General features: G+C 42.0%; 1 protein-coding gene across 1 annotated transcript in view; it reads right to left on the bottom strand.

The window, feature by feature from the left end:
- Nucleotides 1-17236, bottom strand: part of LOC136377229 (delta-sarcoglycan-like) — a 100947-nt gene extending 83711 nt beyond the window's left edge. The window contains exons 1-2 of the mRNA XM_066343709.1: nucleotides 17041-17236; nucleotides 14322-14394 (exon numbers count right to left, since the gene is read on the bottom strand). Coding sequence (XP_066199806.1) covers nucleotides 14322-14394; nucleotides 17041-17236 — 269 coding nt within the window. The remainder of the gene's footprint in view (nucleotides 1-14321; nucleotides 14395-17040) is intronic.
- Nucleotides 17237-22964: the final 5728 nt, after the last annotated feature.

The following is a 22964-nucleotide window of genomic DNA, read 5'->3' as shown; positions in this document are numbered from 1 at the left end:
AACCTGTTGCTGACATTACCCATGAGAAATATGACATAGCAGAACTGGCCAATGCCCAGGACAGATGCCTTGGCTATGATCATGAATGAGTAATAATCTGCTGCTTCAACAACAAAGCCCCTAAACTAATATCTAAGCCCTAAGCTCTAGGTAATGTTTCAAGTATAGTTCCCATATATCACACGCTGTTTAGTTCTCACACGTTCTTCTGAGCTTGGTGGTGGTGTTCTTACCATCCTGTTCACAAATGACGAATGGAGACAGAAAGAGGTTTTAAAACCTTGCCAGAATCAAACTCGAGCAGGGCAGGCGGCAAAACCAGGACCCTGGGTCTGGCAGTCCAGCCAAGGGCTCCGCTTCTAACCTTCACTCCAGATGTAGCCCGTGTCAGAGACCTTGACCCACAGACTACAACCTCAACTTTTACTGAGCTCTCAGCAAGGACAGGGGCTTTTCTTTCAGCCAAATAGAGAGGTGTCACGTATTAACCCCTCAGTTTCCTCATCTGTACAATGGGAATGAAGTCAAACCCTCTTGCCCCACTTGAGGAAGTTTCTAAGGGAGTATTTTTAAAAATACTTTGAAGTTTACAAAGCACCATAAGAATTTGAATTGTTTCCCAAACGCCCAGAGTACAAAGAAAAATAAAAAGGAATCAATAAATGCTGGTCATAGATTCTGTCCCTCAACTACTCGATAAATAGAGTTTTTTCAAAGACTTGAAACCTAGTAAGGGGTTCCTGGTAAAATTGTATCTCCGAGCAGCACTTTGAAGCCTGAGTCTTAGACGCTTCATATTAGAGCAGATCTGAAAGGCTATTCAGTCAAAATCTCCCCTCTTTTGATGCAAGTCACACTTCTATACTAGTCTTGAAATGACAGTCCCCTTTACCCTGAATCTCAGTGACGGGAAGCTCATGACTACCAAGGGAGATAATTCACCACCTCCGACAATTAGACATTGTTTTCTTACACTACACCAGTGGTAGTCAACCTGGTTCCTCCCGCCCACTAGTGGGTGTTCCAGCTTTCATGGTGGGCGGTAGTGGAGCTACCAAAGTATAAATAAAAAGATAGGTTTAACGATAGTAAGTTGTTTTATAAAGATTTATTCTGCCAAACTTAGCGACAATCCGACATAAAGTACTTGGTAAGTAATTATTATTATATGCTTTAACTTGCTGTAACTCTGCTTTATAAATTTTATAAAGTAAAGTTACTTCCCTACTTTATAAATCACCATGACGGTGGAACTGGTGGGCAGTTAGAAAATTTTACTACTAACAGAGATACAAAAGTGGGCGGTAGGTATGAAAAGGTTGACAACCTCTGTGCTACACAATCTCCCCTTTGGTTCTCATTTTCACTCCTTTGCCATTCTAGGTCAGGAGAATAAAGAGAAAAATCCTCTTTTTGTAAGAATATCCCAAGTGACACAAAGAGAGTGGATGATATGTTTACAGGTTCACTTAACTGAGTCACCGCATGGCTCAAGCTATGGGATTGTTATGTGACAGGAAGCAAAAGCTTCCATTTGTCATTCTCTAAGAACTGACTCCTAGCTTAAGAATGAGCCATTGAAGTGCTGAACGCTGTATCCGGACGGCTCTGTAAGCACCAACACGTGTCTGATCTGTTAGGGTTGCACGTCTCACAAATGGTCCTCCAAGTGCAGCCCTGCCACTTGCAGGGGCTGGTAATCAGAATTGCAAGCCTCCCGCTTTCCATTTAACCCCACTCACCATTCACATTTTCTACACTATCTGCATCCAAAGACATTTTCTTCATTTCCCAAAGAGCTCCCCATGAGGACCACAAGAACCATAATCGAACAGACAGATGCATCGTGTTAAAAGGAGTGTCCACGCTTTCTTTTAATCAGTACACAGTCGATATTCTCCATCATGAAAAACTAATGAGTCTCTCTACTCCTCTCCTCAGATGTCATTGCAAAAATCTATCGGAGGAATGTCATCTGTACTTAATGAAGGGACAAGCATTGTAATTAAGTTTTAAGCTCTTTCTTCAGCATGAAGCTGCCACTAAATGTGAAGTGATGATAATTCATATTTTCAAGACCTTGAATGTATTAGCATCTACTTGCTATTCAAGGTTAGGGGTATGGCGCTTGGTTGTTCAAGGATTCAGATTCCTCTGAGCTTTGTAATTCCAGAGTGAGTGTGCCTGAGCTCAGATGCTTGGCAAGAAAAATGGTCTCTAATTAGAGTCAGGGGGTATTTTTGAAAAAAATCCAAAGAACTCAGAACTTGTCTTCCTTTGTGAACAGGATGCGATGATAAAATGTATAATTGGGTGAAAGGGGACTTGGCATTTCTCTATGAATTACCATGGGGAAGGAAATGAATGGGAACTGTAGGCTGGAGGCTCCAAATCAGACCAGTTCTGCTGAGGTGTGACCAGGACACACCCATGGAGGGAAAAGGAGCCTCACATTTTCAGACTGCTTGTAAAAGACAGAAGAATGAATGATTCTCTTTTGAAAGTGACTTAACATGGATAGGAGTAAAAGACATGAGATTAATAAGTGCTCAGGCAAAATCAGGGACTCCAGGAGACTTTGATAGGTCTTCCTTACAGATGTGAGGAAGGCAGTTACTTGTCTGCACTGCCCCTCTCAAAATATATTATTTTTAATTTATTGATTTTTAGAGAGAGAGAAAGGGATAGAGAGAGAAGCACTGATTTGTTTTATGTATGTGCCCTGACTGGGGATGGAACCCATAACCTCGGCATGTCAGGATAACGCTCTAACCAACTGAGCTACCTGGCCAGGGCCTTCCCCACACTTTTGGGGAAGTGATCCATCTAACCTAAACCCCTTTTGGGGCAATGGCAAATGTAGAAGACATCTGGCCAGTAAATTCAAAAGTGAAGTGTAGGGGTTATGCATGTCTATAGCAGGCAGACCGTAATGAGCCTAAGGATATGCTAAGAAGGAGTTTTTCTTAGGAAGTCAAGTTCAAGCTGAGAGGTAAACAATAAATAGGATTATCCAGAACGAGAGAAGGGAAGAATGTTTCAAGAAAAGGGAACAGCAAGGCTCCAGATAAGGTCCTAAGGCATTCTAGAGGAAACCAAGGAAAGACAGAATGATTGAAGCCTACAAATTGAGGAGAGAGGACTTCTGATTAAATAGAGAACTGCACACATACGTCCACTCTGGCTGCTTCCTGACGCTCTAATGCAATGACTGTAAATGAACCATAAAAAGGACACAAACCCACAAGGATAAAGAAAAAGAGAAGCAGCAAGAATAGAAGAAAGAGGCCCTGTCTGGTTGGCTTAGTGGTAATGTGTTGGCCCAGCATGTGGATATCTCAAATCCGATTCCATGGTAGGGCACACAGGAAAAGCGACCATCTACTTCTCCACTCCTTCCCCTCTTGCTTCTCTCTCTGTCTGCCCTTCCTGTAGCCGTGACTCCTTTGGAACTAGTTGGCCCCGGGTGCTGAGGATGGCTCCATGGCCTCTGCCTCAGGTGCTAAGATGACCTCAGTTGTTGAGCAACTGAGCAATGCTCCAGATGGGCAGAGCATTGCCCCCTAGTGAGCTTTCCAGGTAAATCCCAGTTGGGGTGCATGTGGGAGTATGTTTCTACCTCCCCTCCTTTCACTGAATTAAAAAAAAAAGAATAGAAGAAAGATGCTGACAAAGCTTTAGAAATTAAGAAGAAAACAACAAAAAAGTAACTATTAGCATATGACAGAAAACTGAATGCTAAGAGCCTCTGGGTTTGGTGAAGATCAAGCCAGAGCTAACGCAAACTGCAGAATTCTGGCCAGGTGCAGGAATGGGGACCACTAGGCATCCATGTGGTTGGAGGTATCTTGTGGAGCTGCAATCAGGAAGACTGGCTGAGGTTTCTACAAGAGACTGTCAGACCCCTAGATGGTTTCTCCAATGTAAATACTCAGGTGATCAGACTATCCTCATAGTCATGAACTAAATGTTGTGCCCCATTCCAATGCATGTCTTGATGTCCTAATCACCAATGTGCTGGTATTTAGGAGGTGACCTACGAATGGGATTAGTGACTTTATGAAAGAGACCCCAAAGAACTCCTGTGCCTCTTCTACCACATCAGGACACAATGAGAAGATGGCAGTCTATGAACCAGGAAGTGTGCTCTCACCAGACACTGAATTTGCCAGTGCCTTGGAGTCCCCAGCCTTCAGAACTGGGAGATATAAGTTTCTGTTGTTTACAAGCCACCCAAAAGGACTAAAATGCACTATGGAAGACCTGAACTCTAGGCTCTGCGATAGAATAGCTGAGGACAGCAGTGAGATACTGAACACAGGGAATTAAGCGAAAACCTACATACTGAAGAGTGAGAGCTCCAGGCCCCACCTGAACATATTGGCTACAGAGCTCATCCCAAACAAGGGATGAGGACTCCTCTCCGGGGAAACTGACCAGCCCGAGAACAGACCTACAGACTAAGACATCTGGGGCCAGCCACCCCAAAATCCTAGCCTGATATCCTTACCGGAAAGCTCACCCCCGCCAACAAACCCCATTCATGTGAACAGAACTTTCCATCAGTGCTCAGCTCTTAAAAATGAATAGACATCCATGGATCACCAACCATCTGAAAAAGTCCCAGTCAAAAAGCCAGAGATCTGAATAAAAAATAAAAACAGAAAAGGTAGAGAACAGAAGAAGCTTGAAAGTATCAAGAAGTAAAGAAAGGATAGCACATCTATGAAATTAACACAAGGTGCCATAGGAGGGAACCGCCACACAACACAGAACATCTGGAAACAGAAAGCGGAGAGTTGGAATGAAAAGGTTAATGGAAGGAGTGGACAACAGAGAGAAGAGCACAGGGAGAATCAAAAATAAGAAATAAAAGAAAAGAAGAAGAAAAGGCTGGAAGGAGTGGGAAGAGTAATGACTAGGAAATGAGAGGCGGAGCCTAGCCCAGAACCAGATCAGGGCTTGTAAATTTCAGGGGAGTGCTTCCGTTTTGAAATTTTATCTTCAAGTCAGTGGGGGCCACTGAAGAAGAGCAAACAAAGGAGTGATGCTAGTTAGCCCGGCTCTGGCAGGAAATCAGGCAAGGTCATCTAGTTCTGAGAGCTGACAGTCTCACTCTCATTTATATTATATTCTAACAAACCATGGAAAATTCTGGATCAAGGGAAAAAAACAAACAAACAACAATATCCACTGGCTGATTTTTAAAAAAGGATCACTTCCAAGTTCTCAACGTATTTCAGGTAAAAGCGGCTGTCAGCTCATTCCTCTAAACTCCCATTCCTCTCTGTTTTGAAAAGGTTATAATTGGAATAAAACAAGGCTGGCTTGGAGCCAGGATCATAAAGGGTGTAATTAAGGAAGATTTTCTGTCTCTAAAACCCAGCAGGGCCATCCCACTGAGGGGGTTTGGAAAAATAAGGGGGGGGGATTTAAAAGCCATTGTATATTTTTTCAAGAATAATACAACAGTCTACCTCACACATTTTACATAATAAATGGATGCCGCTGACATTTTAATAAAGATGCAAACAATAATAAAGGTAGAACGCTCTGTTTTGAGACAGAGGTAGCCCCAACTCAGGAATTTCAACAAATAGAGACACTTGCCCACTCTGCTGTAAATGGAGGGGAGGGAGACCTTTCCTTCCTTCCTTCCTTCCTTCCTTCCTTCCCTTCCTTCCCTTCCCTTCCCTTCCCTTCCCTTCCCTTCCCTTCCCTTCCCTTCCCTTCCCTTCCCTTCCCTTCCCCTTCCTCCCTCCCTCCCTCCCTTCTTTCTTTCTTTCTTTCTTTCTTTTTTTTCAGAGACAGAGAGGGAGATTCAGAGAGAGGGATAGATAGGGACAGACAGACAGGAATGGAGAGAGATGAGAAGCATCAATGATCAGTTTTTCGTTGCGACACCTTAGTTGTTCATTGGTTGCTTTCTCATATGTGCCTTGACCGTGGGGCTACAGCAGACTGAGTAATCCCTTGCTCAAGCCAGCGACCTTGGGTCCAAGCTGGTGAGCTTTGCTCAAACCAGATGAGCTCGCGCTCAAGCTGGCGACCTTGGGGTCTCGAACCTGGGTCCTCCACGTCCCAATCCGACGCTCTATCCACTGCGCCACTGCCTGGTCAGGCAGGCCTATTTCTGATGTCACATCTGCCCTGAGAACATGAGTAAAAATGCAATGTTATTACCACCCCTCGGCACTGTTTTATCTTTTGATTGACTTTTTTTTTCTTTTACACTTTAAACCCCTATGTTAAAAATTTAATCTAAAGGATATTCATTTTAATTTTTAAGTAAAAGCCACTCATCTTAGATCACAAAAATAATGTGTCACATTGCCTCTCTCAAATTCGAATGAAAACAGGTTGGCCATTGAGGGACAGTTTAGGTGCCTTATGGCACATGGCTGATGGGTATAGCTTTCATAGGTCATGTATTAATGATTTTGAGGGAGGCTTGTGGACTGTATTGATTATTACGGCATTGGCCCCAGGATCTTGCTGGTTTAAGAGACTAAAACTCTAGACTATGTTCAGAGCATCTGGTCTGGAACACAGTTCCAACCAATGCTGGCTCAAGAATTGGAGAGAAATGAACATCACTAAGAGCAGATGCCTGATGATGGATCTGAATGAGCCTTTTCCTCTTGATCCTTCTCAGTGGTCCTTACGAGACACAGAGAGAAGGCTCACAGCCTTTCACGCTTGGCAAGGTCACAAGATACTTTCGGATGGGCATGATACTCTGTCTTGCCGGCTGGTCAATTTACAGACCATGCTCACCCATAAAGGCAACTGGCATTTCTTTATTGCTCTTACCCGACTTCATTTTCCTCCTCAAACTCACCCTTATGGATTGTTAGGGGAAATTAAATTTATTCTCCTCTGGTATGTTCTCTGTAAATTGAAAAGTTTCAACTTTCTCCTCAGGATACATTGTCTCCATTTTCCTCTCCCTCTTTAGGATATCATTATGGACATGGGGGGAGGGGACTTCTGTGACTCTATGGTGACAGGAACCAAGGAAGTTTAGATTCCACAGATGTTGTTCTGCTTAGCGTCAGGCTAGCAATCCACACTCGAGTCCTCAGTGAGTGAGTGCTGGTAGTTCTCGCTGGGCTCACTCAGCACCCACTGGGTCAGGTCTGCAGGTGTTGGTGAACACTGAGGTCTGGGCATGTATGACTCCATCCCCAAACCAGACCATCTGCTCTTTAGCCCTGCATCCCACGCATGGAACTGGCCAGGAGCCCCGCCCGCCTGTCTGCACAGCACCACATAGATGCTTCTACCAACCCTCCTTCCCCACTTCTCTACTTTTCCTCCTTCCCCAGGAGTTCAAGAGATTCGAGAGTGCTGACCCAGGTCCTCTGTTCTTTCCAGCCACATGACAGTCTAGGGCAGTGGTCGGCAAACTCATTAGTCAACAGAGCCAAATATCAACAGTGAAACGATTGAAATTTCTTTTGAGAGCCATATTTTTTAAACTTAAACTATATGTAGGTACATTCCTTATCGAGGTAGCGCCCGCACCTGGTCTTTTGTGGAAGAGCCACATTCCAGGGGCCAAAGAGCCGCATGTGGCTCGCGAGCCGCGGTTTGCCGACCACAAGTCTAGGGGGTGAGAGACCACCCTACAAGTTGGCTTCGTAGAGTCCCAGTGAAAATGCATGATGACCCTTTGCTTCTGACTTCCCTTATAACCTGTCTGATTTGTTTCTTCCCTCTGTGATTCGAAGAAAGGTCATGAGGACACATGTTTCACAACCTGCTTTTCCTACATTTTCTGTCTTCTTCCCACAATTCACTAGAGAGCACAAGAGTTGGGTTTTCAATTCCCTTTTCCTGTGTGAATGGGACTTCCCCCACGCCCTAGCCTCCTCTCTCTCCATCCTGTTATCTGCTATCTCTCCTTCCTGGACCTCTAATGGCAGAAGTATAATGCAGAGAGGAGATGATTACAGAACACCTACGTTTAATATCTTTAAAATATAATCTCTATTGCAGTTGTAAAAAAAAAAATACAAGCTTTTTATAAATAAAGGGAAAAATGGAAATTCCTCAAGTATTTGAAGGGTAAATATTCCTTCACCCCTTTAGTGTCTTGATCTATCTACTGCTAAGAACCAGAGTGAAAAGGACGCTTCAGGGAAAGGTTGGAGATAAGGAAGAAAAAGAAACTATGTAGATAAATTCAAACTATAGGACCGATACTAATAGGAAAGAAAGGGAAGAATGATAGCATTTTGGAATACAGGAGGAAGGGAGAGAGACAGGAAGAAAAGGAACATAAAAATGAATCAACTGGTCTTGAAAGATGAGCTTTCAAATAGGAGAAGCTTAAAATCAAGTGGACCTCTTTGAGCGCTGGCCTGTGGCTTTCAGATCCCCATCGGAGGCGGGCAGGCACCATACTATGTGAGAAGTGTTGCAGTCACTAGCATCTTTGGCAAAATGGAGGCAAGATAATGACATGTTAATATAGTATTCAGTTTATGGGGCTGTGCTTATTTTAAGGTTATGTCTTCTCTACTCCGTTAGTTGAAATATATTTTCTTTTATACACATTGCTGTTAATAGTAGGTAAAAATTCACAATACTTGTTTTGTTTTTGTCCTTAATTGAAAAACAATTGTTGATTTCCATTACTTGATGGGAACTTTTTATGGGTTGAAGAAATGAAACAAGTCTGGAAACGTCTATCTGAGTTTTTGAGTCCGGTGACCAGCTGCCTGCCTCTCCTCCCGACAGCTAACATCTATTGAATTACTATTCACTGGGCTTCTTCCCTGTTCTAGACACCGAGGCTAGGAGAGCTCCACAGACTTGTCCAACTTCATAAAGCAGATAGGCGCTGGGGGGGGGGGGGGTAAAATTCATACCCATCGCAGTACACCCTCGAAGCACAGTGTCTTTACCAACAGGGACATCAGTTCACAATTCTTCTATTTGATGATTCCCTTAAGTAACTATGCTATTACTTGGCCCACTGTCTCTTTTCATTTCTCCTTTAAATAACTTCAATATTCACACCATATGATCTAAGAACTTTGAATCTTACACGAGCAAAACAAAACTAAAACAGTCTGAGTATATTGAGGAGATGGAAGAGAGGAAAGAGAAGATACAGGAAATTACAGAACATGTCTGCAAAATGGGTAGAAGGGAGAAAATGTAAAGGTTTCTTCCACAATTGTGCTGTCCCATTTACCTTGTACTCACATAGCTTCTCTCCCCTATTTCTTTTTTTTTTTAATTTTTTTTTAATTTTATTTATTCATTTTTAGAGAGGAGAGAGAGAGAGAGGAGAGAGAGAGACAGAGAGAGAGAAGGGGGGAGGAGCTGGAAGCATCAACTCCCATATGTGCCTTGACCAGGCAAGCCCAGGGTTTCGAACTGGCGACCTCAGCATTTCCAGGTCGATGTTTTATCCACTGCGCCAACACAGGTCAGGCTTCTCTCCCCCATTTCTGTCTCTCTCTCTCTCTCTCTGTTTCTATGTCTTTCTCTCTCCTTACATATATGTATATGTGTGTATATGTGCGTGTGTGTCATTTTTATTTTTGATCCGACAGTTGATCCAGTATTTTTTGGGATGTGACTTTCAGGGAGGACAAGCAAGGGGAGCTGTATCAGCAAGTCTCTAGTTAACTGAACCCTGAAGGTCTGACAGACTGTCCTGGTCACTTACACTTATGAATCATAGAGCGTCAACATATATTTAGTTGGCTACAGACATTTTAAAGTAAAATTAATGACAGAAATTCTTTTTTTGTCAGCATGTGGGAGTCCTGTCTAATCTTTATTTCCCTATGATATACACAGACTTCAAAATCTCAGACGGTCCCTAAGGAGTTCAGATTTAGTTTCTATCCTTTCAAAAAAAATCTTACAGAATATTCAAGTGCACACTTGAGAGTAAAGGATACATCTTGGAATTCTTCAGCTTTATCATTAAACTCTTGGTAACAACATGGAGAATAATAAACAGTAACAAAGAAATGCCTCATTTATTCAGGGCTGTATCATGGGCTTATTATCAATGAATCTTTCAGCCTTGAATTATGTTCTGTATTCATTTCTGAAACCTGTAACAATCTTTACAGTCCTTTGTGGCCATATCTGAAATTGCCTTCACACAATTTATTAAAGAACACAATTGTCATAAGGAAATTACAAACCTTCATGTTTGTAACCAACACAGCAACATTTCTAGCAGCCACAGAAGTATTTTGGGTCATTAGCCCCTCTATGACATGGCTCCAGAGAGCCATGTTTTATGAATTCTGAAGCCTACTTCTTGGGTTTTATCTTTTCTTTCTTCTCATGACTAAAATGTCACTTCCGGTGGGCGGCCTTACTCAAATCTCTCAGGTAGATTTTGTCATTCTCTGTGTTTCCTCTGACTTGGTCCATCCATCTGTCCCAGCCCTTACCTCATTACCTTACATTTTGAGGTTCACTTCTGTCTTATTCTCCTTAACTATTTGAGTACTCATGCAGCTCTGCATCCCAAGTTGGGGCACATGCCCCGACTCCTACTACACATCGCAAAATACTTGGCAAACAATGGCTTCCTTGACACTAAATGGAAAATCGAGTCACCACTCCTGTGTAATTGTATGTCACGTAAGAGTGTGTCAGCCCAGCAGATGATGAAGAACTCTTTTACAAAGACCTTTTGGCTTCTTGCCCTGCTGTGGTCCCTTCCCAGCTCTTAGTTATATTCAGAGGAACACCTTCGGCTGGATATGCAGAGTGGTCCATATTACCTTTTCTCTTTCAGTACTTTTAAGCCCTAACATATAGCTGGAAAATTAGGGTTTCACAATCTTTTTCCTGTTCCTGTAGGAGCAGAATTTTACAAGGAAACTTCACGGTTGAAAAGAGTCCTTAGAACAAAATAGGCATTCAAAAGCTGCCTCTGTTCTTACAGAGCATACATATGCAGAACCACATGGCCTATTTCCTGTCTCAGATCACGCATAGCCTGAGATTAGGGAGTTTTCCATATGTCTTTATATAGACTCCAGGAAGAAAAATAGTGAACAAGAGAACATTTAAAATATTCACACTTCAAAGTCATGAATTTATTCAAATCCAGTTTCTATTCAAAGTGAGGTTTTCTTCCCCACCCCACCCCACCCCCAAAGGATAGATATAGCGCCTGGTATATGTTTAAGTATAGTCCTGACTCTAGAGCAGTGGTAGTCAACCTGGTCCCTACCACCCACTAGGGGGCATTCTAGCTTTCATGGTGGGCGGTAGCGGAGCAACCAAAGTATAAATAAAAAGATAGATTTAACTAGAGTAAATTGTTTTATAAAGACTTATTCTGCCAAACAGCGAAAATCCGACATAAAGTACTTGGGAAGTAATTATTAGTATATGCTTTAACTTGCTGTAACTCTGCTTTATAAATTTTATAAAGTAAAGTTACTTCCCTACTTTATAAATCACCATTACTGTGGAACCAGTGGGCGGTTAGAAAATTTTACTACTAACAGTGCCCTGGCCGGTTGGCTCAGCGGTAGAGCGTCGGCCTAGCGTGCGGAGGACCTGGGTTCGATTCCCGGCCAGGGCACACAGGAGAAGCGCCCATTTGCTTCTCCACCGCTCCGCCGCGCTTTCCTCTCTGTCTCTCTCTTCCCCTCCCGCAGCCAAGGCTCCATTGGAGCAAAGATGGCCCGGGCGCTGGGGATGGCTCCTCGGCCTCTGCCCCAGGCGCTAGAGTGGCCCTGGTCGCAATATGGCGACGCCCAGGATGGGCAGAGCATCGCCCCCTGGTGGGCAGAGCGCCGCCCCATGGTGGGCGTGCCGGGTGGATCCTGGTCGGGCGCATGCGGGAGTCTGTCTGACTGTCTCTCCCTGTTTCCAGCTTCAGAAAAATGAAAAAAAATAAAAAATAAAAAAAAATAAAAAAATAAAAAAAAAAGAAAATTTTACTACTAACAGAGATACAAAAGTGGGCGGTAGGTATAAAAAGGTTGACTGCCCCTGCTCTAGAATGACATGTCGTTACTTCAGAATAGCTCTGCAGAATGGTCAGCAAACTCCATCCCAGGCGAGCATTGGGCACAGACCCTCCAACAGTCATTATTTGTCTGAAGAGCAGCAACCCTGGATTATTTACAAACACCTTAAGCAGACACGGCAGATATGGTAACTATAGTAACTCTGAAAAGAAAAGCAGGAAACCAGAACTCTAGCTCAAAGGAAGCTACCCTCAAGTTCTCTGAGAGTTGAGATCTTTTAGGCAGAAATGCCGGAGGCCTAAAAGCTGCTTCTCATTAACAAACAAGCAAACAGCAACAAAAAAAGAACCACCCCCCCTCACCCAGCAGCCAAGATAAGGGTTTGAGGAAACAAAAGCTATTCCAACAGAGAAAGTCTCTGAAATAGATGCTATTTTCTCAGGTTTGATTGATGGGGGTTAGTGTGGGATGTGTTGGATATTTAAATTTTGCTTGTTTATTTTAGAAGGCGGTGTATGTATAAATAAGCTGTGGTCTTCTAACTCAATTTGTTTCCCATTGATAATTTAAGACAAAGAAAATCTGGGTACAGAAGAGTTGTAAAAACACGTATTAGAAACATTCCAACTTGACTGCATTGGGGGCTTTAAGGAGCCGTTAATCTACATCTCAACAAATGACTTTTCTGTTCATTTCCTTTTTGTATATATTTTTTCCTCTATAAGACATTCAGGTGATTGCATCCTTTTAAACAACTCTTCCGTAAAGTAAGATCTTAAAGGGTTTCAATGCGAACTTCTTCGCTTGATCAATGTATCATAGACGTGTAAGATGTTAACATCGGAGAATACCAGTTGCAAGACGCATGGGAATAATCTGTATGGATTCTTCCTTAAATCTAAATTTATTTTTAAAATAAAAAAGTAAAACAATATACAGGGACCAGCTGTTTGGAGCTAGGAGTGACCTGGCTGTTTACAGACAGCAAGGCTCTTGGGTTAGCTCAAGGTCACCTGGTGGGTTTGCAGTAGGTCCCTGACTCACTCGCTGCCGTCCTCCCCCCCTCCTGCTGCGCCCGAGGAATAACCGTTTCCTCTTCACCTGGACAGTTCCCTCAGCGCTACCTGCCAGTCCGAGTCTAGGGACCTCCCTTAGATGACACTACTTCCCTAAGTCCAGAAGACACACCAGCACAACCATGCTGGGTCAGTAGAACTGACCCAACTGCAAGGCCAGAGCCCACAAGACTCAGTCACCAAGTTCATTACCTATTTACTCAGCAGCCAAGGTCAATTTCAATCACTAGCCCAGAGTACCATGTGGCACCACTGCACTGACTGATATGAAGTACTCTACAGGCGCACTGATCTAGACTAACCGTTCAACCACATTTCATTATCCTTCCACTGGGCAGAGAGTCTCCCCATAACATGCCATTAAGAAAACCTTCCAGAAGGATGCAGGGGCTAAATGAACATTTCTGGGCTTCTGACTCAGTTCAGGTTATTAAGCATGCCCCAGTGTGAACAGATGCAAACAAAAGACCAGTTTTAAAACCACCTAGTAACATCTTGTCATGCTTCCCATCAGAAAAGTTTATTTCTAGTTCCTGTGGCATATGCCTCTAATTTTAGAATAGGTGGTGAAAGTGCAGCAACTACCCGAAGTCCATATTTTGTTGTGCTGACTCAGAAAACTTACCTGGGACTGGAGGTTTCATCCGAGGTAAGTTCCAGGGTTTCCCGTCATTTGATACAGAGGTCCTAAAGCGTCTCTTACAGCACTATGGGGGCAGATGCTCTGTTCTGTGTCCTTCAGGGTACGGGGCTCTAAAGTGGGCTGATGCTTGGAGAGTTGTCTTTGTTTGGTGTGAATGGGGTTTGTTTTACCTACAGAAAGTTTACTTTCCTGTGTAAAGCCAAGTTAGCCTAAATCCATTACTCTTAAATTTCTCAAGTCCTCCAGGTAACAGGGAGCTTGTTCCATAGGAAAAAAATAAATAAATCTGCATTACAGTTAGAGTTCAGCTTCTTTTAGACAACACTTACCTTTGGGCTGATCAGCACCAATGACTGACTAGTTCTTTAACTGGTTACATTTTTGGTACCACAAAATAACAGCCAGAAACAGATACCGCAACAACATAAATTGTAAATCTCACAATTACAAGGCAAGCAACCTCTTACTCCAAACACTCCATTTGAAGAGCATAGCTCCCTGTCCTTCCCAGCCCCTCCAGTGTACATATTCACGGTTGTGACACAGTTACATTGTATGGATTCAAAATGGGTCATCGACTGGCCTCACAGAGAAAGGGAACAGCCACTGATGAAGGCAAAGTCAGAAGCTTACCTTAATTCCTTGAAGGGGTCTGCCCTGACGTTAGGTGTCTCTATGGATTTAGGGAACACTGTGCCTTCTGCTCCTGTGAACAAAAGAAAAGAAAAACAGCGGAGGTTGGAGACTGTGGGATGCATCACTTGGGGGCACAATCAGCTAAATGCAGCAAATCCTTCACACAGCTCAAAACACACAATTCTGCCACTGGCTTTAGGGCCCCATAATAGGAGAGCATTGAATCAACTCATGCAAACAGCCTTTGAAATAACACGGGACTTCTTTTGAAAGTGTTTCTGCCAAGATCAGAGAGAGGCCAGGAGGCAAATTCCATGCTGGTTTTAAAAAAAAAAAAAAGATGCCTAGAAATGGCACGGTCTGAGCTTGGTCTCTCATGAACTATTAATAGTCACCCAACTGGAAATGTTTGGAAAAACAGCAGCTGAAGCCCTGTATGGTGGTCAGGGCACACAGCTCACGCAACACACAACATCTAAGCGGTGCTACAAACGGTAGGTGCTAGAAAACACAGTAAGGTATTTTCCTAATGACAACAAAGCAGATGTTTTTCAGTAAATAAAGTTCTATGCTATAATCTTGGAAAGTCAAACACAACACAAAGAAAGATCATTTGAAATTCAGCACTTTTACACATTGAATGTTAACACAGATCCCCAACCCAGCCTAGGCATCTAGCTGTTGACTTTGCTGTAAGCTTTTATCTTTGCAACTTGTCAACGCCAGCTGAACCTTTCTGGCCATAAAGATTGTGATGATCTGATCTGTCTGCTCCCAAAGTATTTTCCAATCATTTAAGCCTCAGTTTATCACAGACCATTGCACTGGATATTAGTTTTTTAATTAAACTTAGCTAGGCAATATCTTGTACTTTGAAGTAAAGGTGTTATACATTGGGTGTATAACACCCAATAGTTATTATACATTGGGTGTATAGTTCTCTGATGCTGTAAGAAAGGGCAGAACAATATCTCGCGTCTGTGTGTGAATTTCTAGCATCATCTTGCACTGTTGCAATGACTAAAAGTCCTCCAGCACCCACCGTTATTCCACATCTAGATTTATCCTGCCATACTGATGTATCTAGGAGAAAGAATTGGTTTTTTTACTTTTGTCGCAACTGTAGGAATATTAAACCTTTTTGACATAAATAAAAGACGACTGCAAGTAAAATCAGAAAGTAATACCTTGACTTAACATCATATATAGTCATTAAAGGAGTATCTTGGCGAACAATAACTGTTACTGTAAGTGAGCATTTTATGTGACTACTACATGCTAGACATAATATATATTTCATATATAGCAACACATGTATTCTCTGCAATAAACCCGTAAAATTGACAGCTGCCGTAGGCATAGAAACATTTAGTATGAGGACATGTGACATCTTTCTCTGCCTATTGACACCTGTACTTTTCAAGACCCCAAACCACATCATTTCAAATATATCAGGATGTACCCATAGTCCCATTAAAATACACCCTTTTTTTTTGATGTAACATTCCTAAGAATGTTCATTATTTTATTATGTACATATTGTTCATTTTGCTCTTGCGATTTAAATTTTATTGCATTCTTTGTAACCGTGATGCTTAATCTTCTGTGTCTACTTGGCTGGATCACAGGGTGCCCAGATGTTTGGCTAACCATTCTTTCTGGTTTCCAGATGAGAGGAGCGTTGGAATTGGTGGACCCAGGAAAGCAGTTGGCCCTGCCGATGTGAGTGGCACCATCCTATCTGTTGCAGAACTGAATGGAACAAAAACATGGAGGGAGGGAGAATTCAGCCCTTCCAGCCTGACTGCTTGAACTGGGACACCAGTCTTCTGCTCTCCCTGCTCCGGGCTCTCAGGCAGCACACCTGGACCGGGGTTTGCATCACAGGTCCCCTGGTTCTCAGGTATTTGGACTGAGACTTCACTACATCACCAGTCTTTCCAGATCTCCATCATGCAGACGGGACATTGTGGGACTTCTCAGTCTTGATAACCATGCAAGCTAATCTTTCATAACAAACCTCTTCCTGTATACAGATAGATCTTCCTGGTTCTGTTTCTCCAGAGAACCCCAATACAATTACTGAGTAAGAATGAGTGGATTATAGATTATAATGTAGCTTTTGTTACATGTGGATTTAATTTGGGTTTGCAGAGTATATATTCCCCAGAGCCTACATTGTTGTGATCCTTTGAACCACACCTAGGCCGAAGGCAATGTGGAGGATCCCTAGTAGATGACACAGGCCTGCAGAAGGCACAGGACAGTGAGTGACAGACACATTGAAATGTGGCTCTAGGCTGTCTGACGCTCAACAGCATGCCCTCAGCTACATCCACTACCAACTCCAATCTGCTCGTGAACAGCTCCATCTGTCAATACTACAGTCACAGGGACTTCCCTTGAACATTCTTAGAGATGCTTCATTCTTAGCCATTAGAACCCTACTTCAAAAATATATAATTAAAAGGAACTTCTACAGTGTGTCCATAAAGTCATGTGCACTTTTGACCGGTCACAGGAAAGCAACAAAAGACAACGGAAATATGAAATCTGTACCAAATAAAAGGAAAACTCTCCCAGTTTTATATCTATTCAGTGCAGTTCGATGTGGGCTCACACACAGATTTTTTAGGGCTCCTTAGGTAGCTATCCCGTATATCTACAGACTCGTCACTGACTGATGGCCTACCAGAACGGGGTTTCTCCACCAAACTGCTGGTTTCCTTCAACTGCTTATCCCACCGAGTAATGTTATTCCTATGTGGAGGCGCTTCATTATAAACATGCCCATATTCATGTTGCACGTTGGTCACAGATTCGAATTTAGCGAGCCACAGAACACATTGAACTTTCCTCTGTACCGTCCACATCTCGACTGGCATGGCCGAGGGCTGTTCTGCTGTATACATGGTGTTACATCATCATCTGCGCATGCGCACATGCTGCCACATCATCCTACAGAAACTGGGAGGGTTTTCCTTTAATTTGGTGCAGATTTCACATTTCTATCGTCTTTTGTTGCTTTCCTGTGACTGGTCAAAAGTGCACCATGACTTTACGGACACACTGTATATCTCCCTAAGGCAGTGGTTGGCAAACTCATTAGTTAACAGAGCCAAATATCAACAGTACAACGATTAAAATTTCTTTTGAGAGCCAAATTTTTTAAACTTAAACTATAAGTAGGTACATTCCTTATCGAGGTAGTGCCCGCACATGGTATTTTGTGGAAAAGCCACACTCAAGGAGCCAAAGAGCCGCATGTGGCTCGCGAGCGGCAATTTGACGACCACTGTCCTAAGGCAAGGACAGTTACTTCTGTGTATTTACATAGTCCATACTCTATGGCCCCAACTCAAATCTCCCCTTCCTCTACCAAGAATTCTATGTAAACATCACTGTAAGAGAGCATTATCTTTTTTCAAATCAGCCATGTATGTCTGATTTACCCATGTGGCAATCAGTACTGCCAATGGACAACCTTTGTCATTTGAAGTGTTACTAGAATGCCGTCAAGTTTAATGTCACACCTCTTTCTCCTGCCTGCTCCTATCATTTCATCAGGTCTTTGAAGCCTAAGAATAGTTATTTTGCAACTTTTGACTATGCCAAATCTATGCGCGTTGTAGAACATGCATTACATTTATTCTGACCAATTATCCAAAAATGAGGGATGCCACTGTCTTAGGTAACATGAACCTCAAAAGCCTGAGGCACTTTCTTTTTCCCTCCAGACTTCTGGCTGAGCCTGTTTCTTTATCTGCTGATCACCAGGTAAGATCTCAGGCACAAAGCAATTGGCAGATGAAAGTTTATAAAATAATATTATTGGAACCATCCCTTCTCTTTCCAGGTCCTCTGTGGTTCTTAAAAAAAAAATAATGTTTTTAAAGCAAGAACTTATTATCAATAAAAACTGCTGAAACTGTTCTCATGTGATCACTAGAATAACCCCATGAGATAGGGACTATTAATATACGTTACTGTAGATATGGAATCTGAGTCTCAGAGCAGTCAGGACATTTTCCTATGGTCACACAGCAAAGAGGGGGAGCTGGGACTTGAATTCTAACATTTCAGCTCTGGAACAAATGCCCTTGGCCACTAGACAACACTGTCTTTTTCAGCAGATCAAGTCACTCTCTACTTGCTCATCTTTTCTTGTGAGCTATAGACAAATACCAATGTTTAGGCCCCAGGTAATAATACTTGTTAAACCCCCACCACTTCTCTTGTAAAAACAATTCTCATGTACAATGAGATGGGTTATTAATACTTTTCAAAAAGACCATTTCTTCCCATGTGCTATCTGGTTTATGATTTTCGCACCATTTTTCACTTTCCCAGAAGTTGCCGAGTGAATGGCCATCCATCAGGACGAATGCCCCCATCTAATCCTTGTCCATTCAGGGGAAATAAATTATTCTCAATTTTAATATTTCCAAAAGGTTTCTATTAAAGTCATACCTAGTGATCCTTTCTTTTGACACAATATAATTTGCTAGCAATAATGTTCATAAACAGTTTGAGTGAAAAATCCATAAAGCCATTTCAGCTTTATTTTAAGTTCCATTTAATGTCCCTCAAAAACGATTTCATCAATGTGTTTCCATTAGCTAGTTCTCTGCCCAATAACTTAATTCCATGCAATCATTCAGGAACTTATAAAGCCTGTGACAGGATCTATCAAAAGTGTTTTTGAATCACCATAAAGATCATCCGCTCAATGGCTTTGTTTTCCCTAGGAGCACAGGTAGGGGGTAAACTCTTAAAAAAAACAAAACTGAAATATACTTTGTTGCCATAGTAACAAAAACGCCAGCTTCTCCTCTCTGGAAAACGTCCTCAAGTTTGACGCTCAGTTTGGACATGCTTTCTCCTCTACATGTCCTGGATGTCAGGAGACCCAAAGTCTGTTTCTCCCTATGATGCTAGGCAAGTCAGGTAACCTCTCTGGCCCTTGATTTTCCTCATTTCCTATAAAATGAGGGTTGGGAGGAGAAGTATCTGAGTTAAATTGTTTTCTCCCCAAATCTATAATGTCATAAGGTAACAGTCTACTCAATACAGATGACTGTCTTTAGCTACCTCCATTCCCTACCAGGAAAACAGAGCAACCCTGGAAAAGCAAAGGAAATCACTAAAAACTTCCCCAGTGTTTAAGGGAGAAACAAGTGAAAGCAGATGAGTTTTGTCCACTTCCAACCGCATTTAATTGGTAGAAATAATCACCAGAAAATAAGACTCGTAAGAGGTAAAATGGTAGAAGGCAAAATCTTTTGTACATGAAACTGACTAAAGAAACAACAATAAAAACACTTGTTCGCAACTCTTTAACACTCTAAAAACTGACACGGGGAAATTCAATTTTATAAAAAATAGTGAACACTGAAGTATCTGAACTTGTACATGTTAAAAATAGCCATGAACTCGTTAAAGATAGCTCGGTTGATTCAAGCACCGGCCTCAGATGGAGGTTGCCTGGTGATCCCAGTTGGGGCACATACGGGAGTCTGTCTCACTATCGACCCTCCTTTCACTTAATAAAAAAAGCCATGAACCAAATACTGAGAGAAACAGTTACATCTGCAGAATGTGGTACAGGAAAATTGAACTTGAGAGAAATTGGACACCAAAAAAATTTTACAATAATAGGAGTTATAATCAGTAGAAGTAGAGACAGAAACCTTTGTTGTACATCCAGAACTGATTTTATAGACAATAATTAAAAAAAAACTAAAAAGTTCGGAAGTGGTTTTAAGTGGACTGCTTAGAAAATTGATGAAGAAATTAAGCTAGCTTAATGAAATCTGCTCTGGTAACTTCTTTCTTGAGCCATATTTATTAATACTGGCATAATTATGATTAATGCTTTTGTATTAATAAATGCAGGCTAAAAATCATCCTTGGGTTTAGATGATGGGGCCAAAATGTTCAACAGGTTTAAAAAGCAGAGTTAAAATATCTGACGACCAGTATCTGAAGTCTAAGATGTGTTCAAATTTCTAACTCATGTTGCTTGGGTAGATACAACCTGAATGACAACCCTTAATAACAAATACTTCATAAGAATATATTTCTATAGCAACATTAAATTATAAATAGAGAAAAGATGACAATCTAAAAAATAGTAGTAATAAAACGGGAGAAGGAATGATTTGATTTCCTGAAATATCAGAGAGCGGAGAAACCAAAGACCTGATTTTTAGTGCTAATTCTGTGTAAGCTCATTATGTGACTTTGGGTAGTTTGCCTTCTAGCCTCATTTTCCCACTTATTATACAACGTGGAGGTGGGCCCTGGGTAGTCTGTGAGGACTCCAGCCCTGTCCTTTTACAACAGTCCAAATGACCTGGTTGGGGATGAACGCAAAGAATGAGGAGAGGAAGCATTCCATTTATTTAAGAAATATATATATCCAGCAGGGGGCTCCAGAGGCGAGCCAGAGGGATAGGGAGTGCCTGATACAATGTAGTGCACTCTGGGAGTCTCCATAACTAGTTTAAGTAATGACTGACAACCTCACAAATAAAAATCTGAAGTAGTAACACGAGTGATTACAACTTGAAAGGAAAATCAAAGATGTCTTTGAAAGTATAAACCAAGGGGTTATAACCCGGTCTGGCAGAGAAGCTTCCTGGATAAAGTGAAGTTTTGCTGATATATGTAAAGTAATTAGGGACTAACTAGTTAAGAGTGGGAAGTGACGGTAGAAAACAGTGTGAAGGTGACAGGGCTGGGAAGTCGAAGTTCATGAACATCAGCGTGGCCGGACCAGGTTTATTAGCAAGGGCGAGCAGCACGGGTGAGGTTAGAGAGGCAAGGCGGCCCAGGTAACACAGGGCCTTGTTGGACACTGCAAAGGTTTTAAGCGGGGATCTGACTTAAGCCAACTGACATTTTCCAAAGATTAACGGGGTTGCATGTTATGGCCTGCATGTGTGTGTCCCCCCCAACATCCATCGGTTGAAACTCTGACCTCCATCAGAACCCGGTCATGCTGGCTCCCTGCCTCCAGCCCCCAGAGCATGAGAAGCACAGTGCTGCTGCCTAAAGCACCCTAAAGTGTGCTGTATGGTTACTGCAGCCAGGGCACCACGCCACAGAAAGGTAATGCAGGAGAGCGAGGGTGAATGGGGGGTTGGCTGAGGGAGCCGGCAGTAGGTCGGACTGGAGAACTGGCGGTGGGGGCGGGGAAGATGGACGGCTTAGAAAACACTGAAGAGGACCACCAGTGGGATCTAGTGATGGGCTGGGTAAAAGGGAGACTACAGGGTGACCACAGGGCCCACAGGGAGAGCTGACATTGATGTCAAAGCCAAATGATTAATGCTCAAAGCCAGCTGTGCCCACGGAAACCTTATACTGCTCCAATAAAACCTTGCTTTTTATTTTTCAGATATTTAATATTTTAGTTACAATTGAAATTGCCTTACTAAATAAAAGAAGCTGCTCTGAATCCAACTATATTTTTCTCATGAAGGTATAGGCAACATGACAAAATTTAAATTCAGTCTCTTGTACTATATATTCAAGCAACATAGACTTAAAAAAACAACAACTATGACTAATGTAACAATTCCTTGAATAATAAACATCATTTTCTGTGCAAGATGATTTTACGGTTACTCTAAATTTTAAGCTAAACACATGTTCATATATCACCTATTGCTTAAAAAGCTTTCTGAAATACTATCTTTGCCTCGGTGAGTTCAGGCTAGAGAACGTGGTTGCATTTTGATCTTTAAATATTACTGAATGTCTAAGATACATTTGCTAGAAAGCCAATTTCCTCAAGAACATGCTATCCAGGGTAGGTATAAAAGAGTGAATTGTGGGTGAACTGATCACAGGAAATTCTTCAGAAATAGTGGCTTTACATTTAGTTCCTACCATGAACTTTTTGACTTGCTCCTAATAGTAATAAGCAGTGAAAAATTATTTTTAAGGAAGTGAACTAGGTTATGTTTTAGCCAAGGATTTAAAATGAAATGAGTCATCAGTGAAGTTGCAGAGTTTCCACAAATTTCGAAATCAAGCCCTTTGAAGGTGGCTGTCGGCCTTGAGAAACCTTCCCAAACTTGAGCAACAGCCAGATGGGAACCAGTGCCTTTGAATGGAATAAGTCCCTTGAAGTAATTTAATCTCCTTCTGTCTCCCTGGCTGCTGGTAGTATGTGTATTTAATACTTTGCGAATGCAAAACATTTGTTGTCATTATAAGTCGTTTCCAGGATACGTACCAAATATTTTCATTTTAGGAATTAGGACAGATTCTCCTAACCTAAAAGTAGATAACTAATTCATTCAGCAAATATTTAGGGAGGGCCTCCTACTTAAATGGGTCTGTGGTGAAGACGGGTTCAGACTTTCCTCTTCATAGGATCACAAAGTAATTGAAAAATTAAAAAAGTATACAATGTCTACAGCCATTTCAAGTATTATAATATTCTTTGTCTATTGATACAAGGTGGGGCAAAAGCAAGTTTATAATAGTGAGTACTCAAAACATAGTTTATTCTTGTGTTATTACATATTCTTGTATCATATGTTTTTCCCTATGAACAACTATAAACTTACTTTTGCCACCCCTGTATTTAACAATGACCTACTATTTGCATGGCACAGACTAAGGCAG

Source organism: Saccopteryx leptura, chromosome 6 (genome assembly GCF_036850995.1).
Source record: "Saccopteryx leptura isolate mSacLep1 chromosome 6, mSacLep1_pri_phased_curated, whole genome shotgun sequence".
Taxonomy (NCBI): domain Eukaryota; kingdom Metazoa; phylum Chordata; class Mammalia; order Chiroptera; family Emballonuridae; genus Saccopteryx; species Saccopteryx leptura.
Note: the sequence above shows the minus strand (reverse complement) of the source record. Positions and strands in the feature narration are given on the sequence as shown.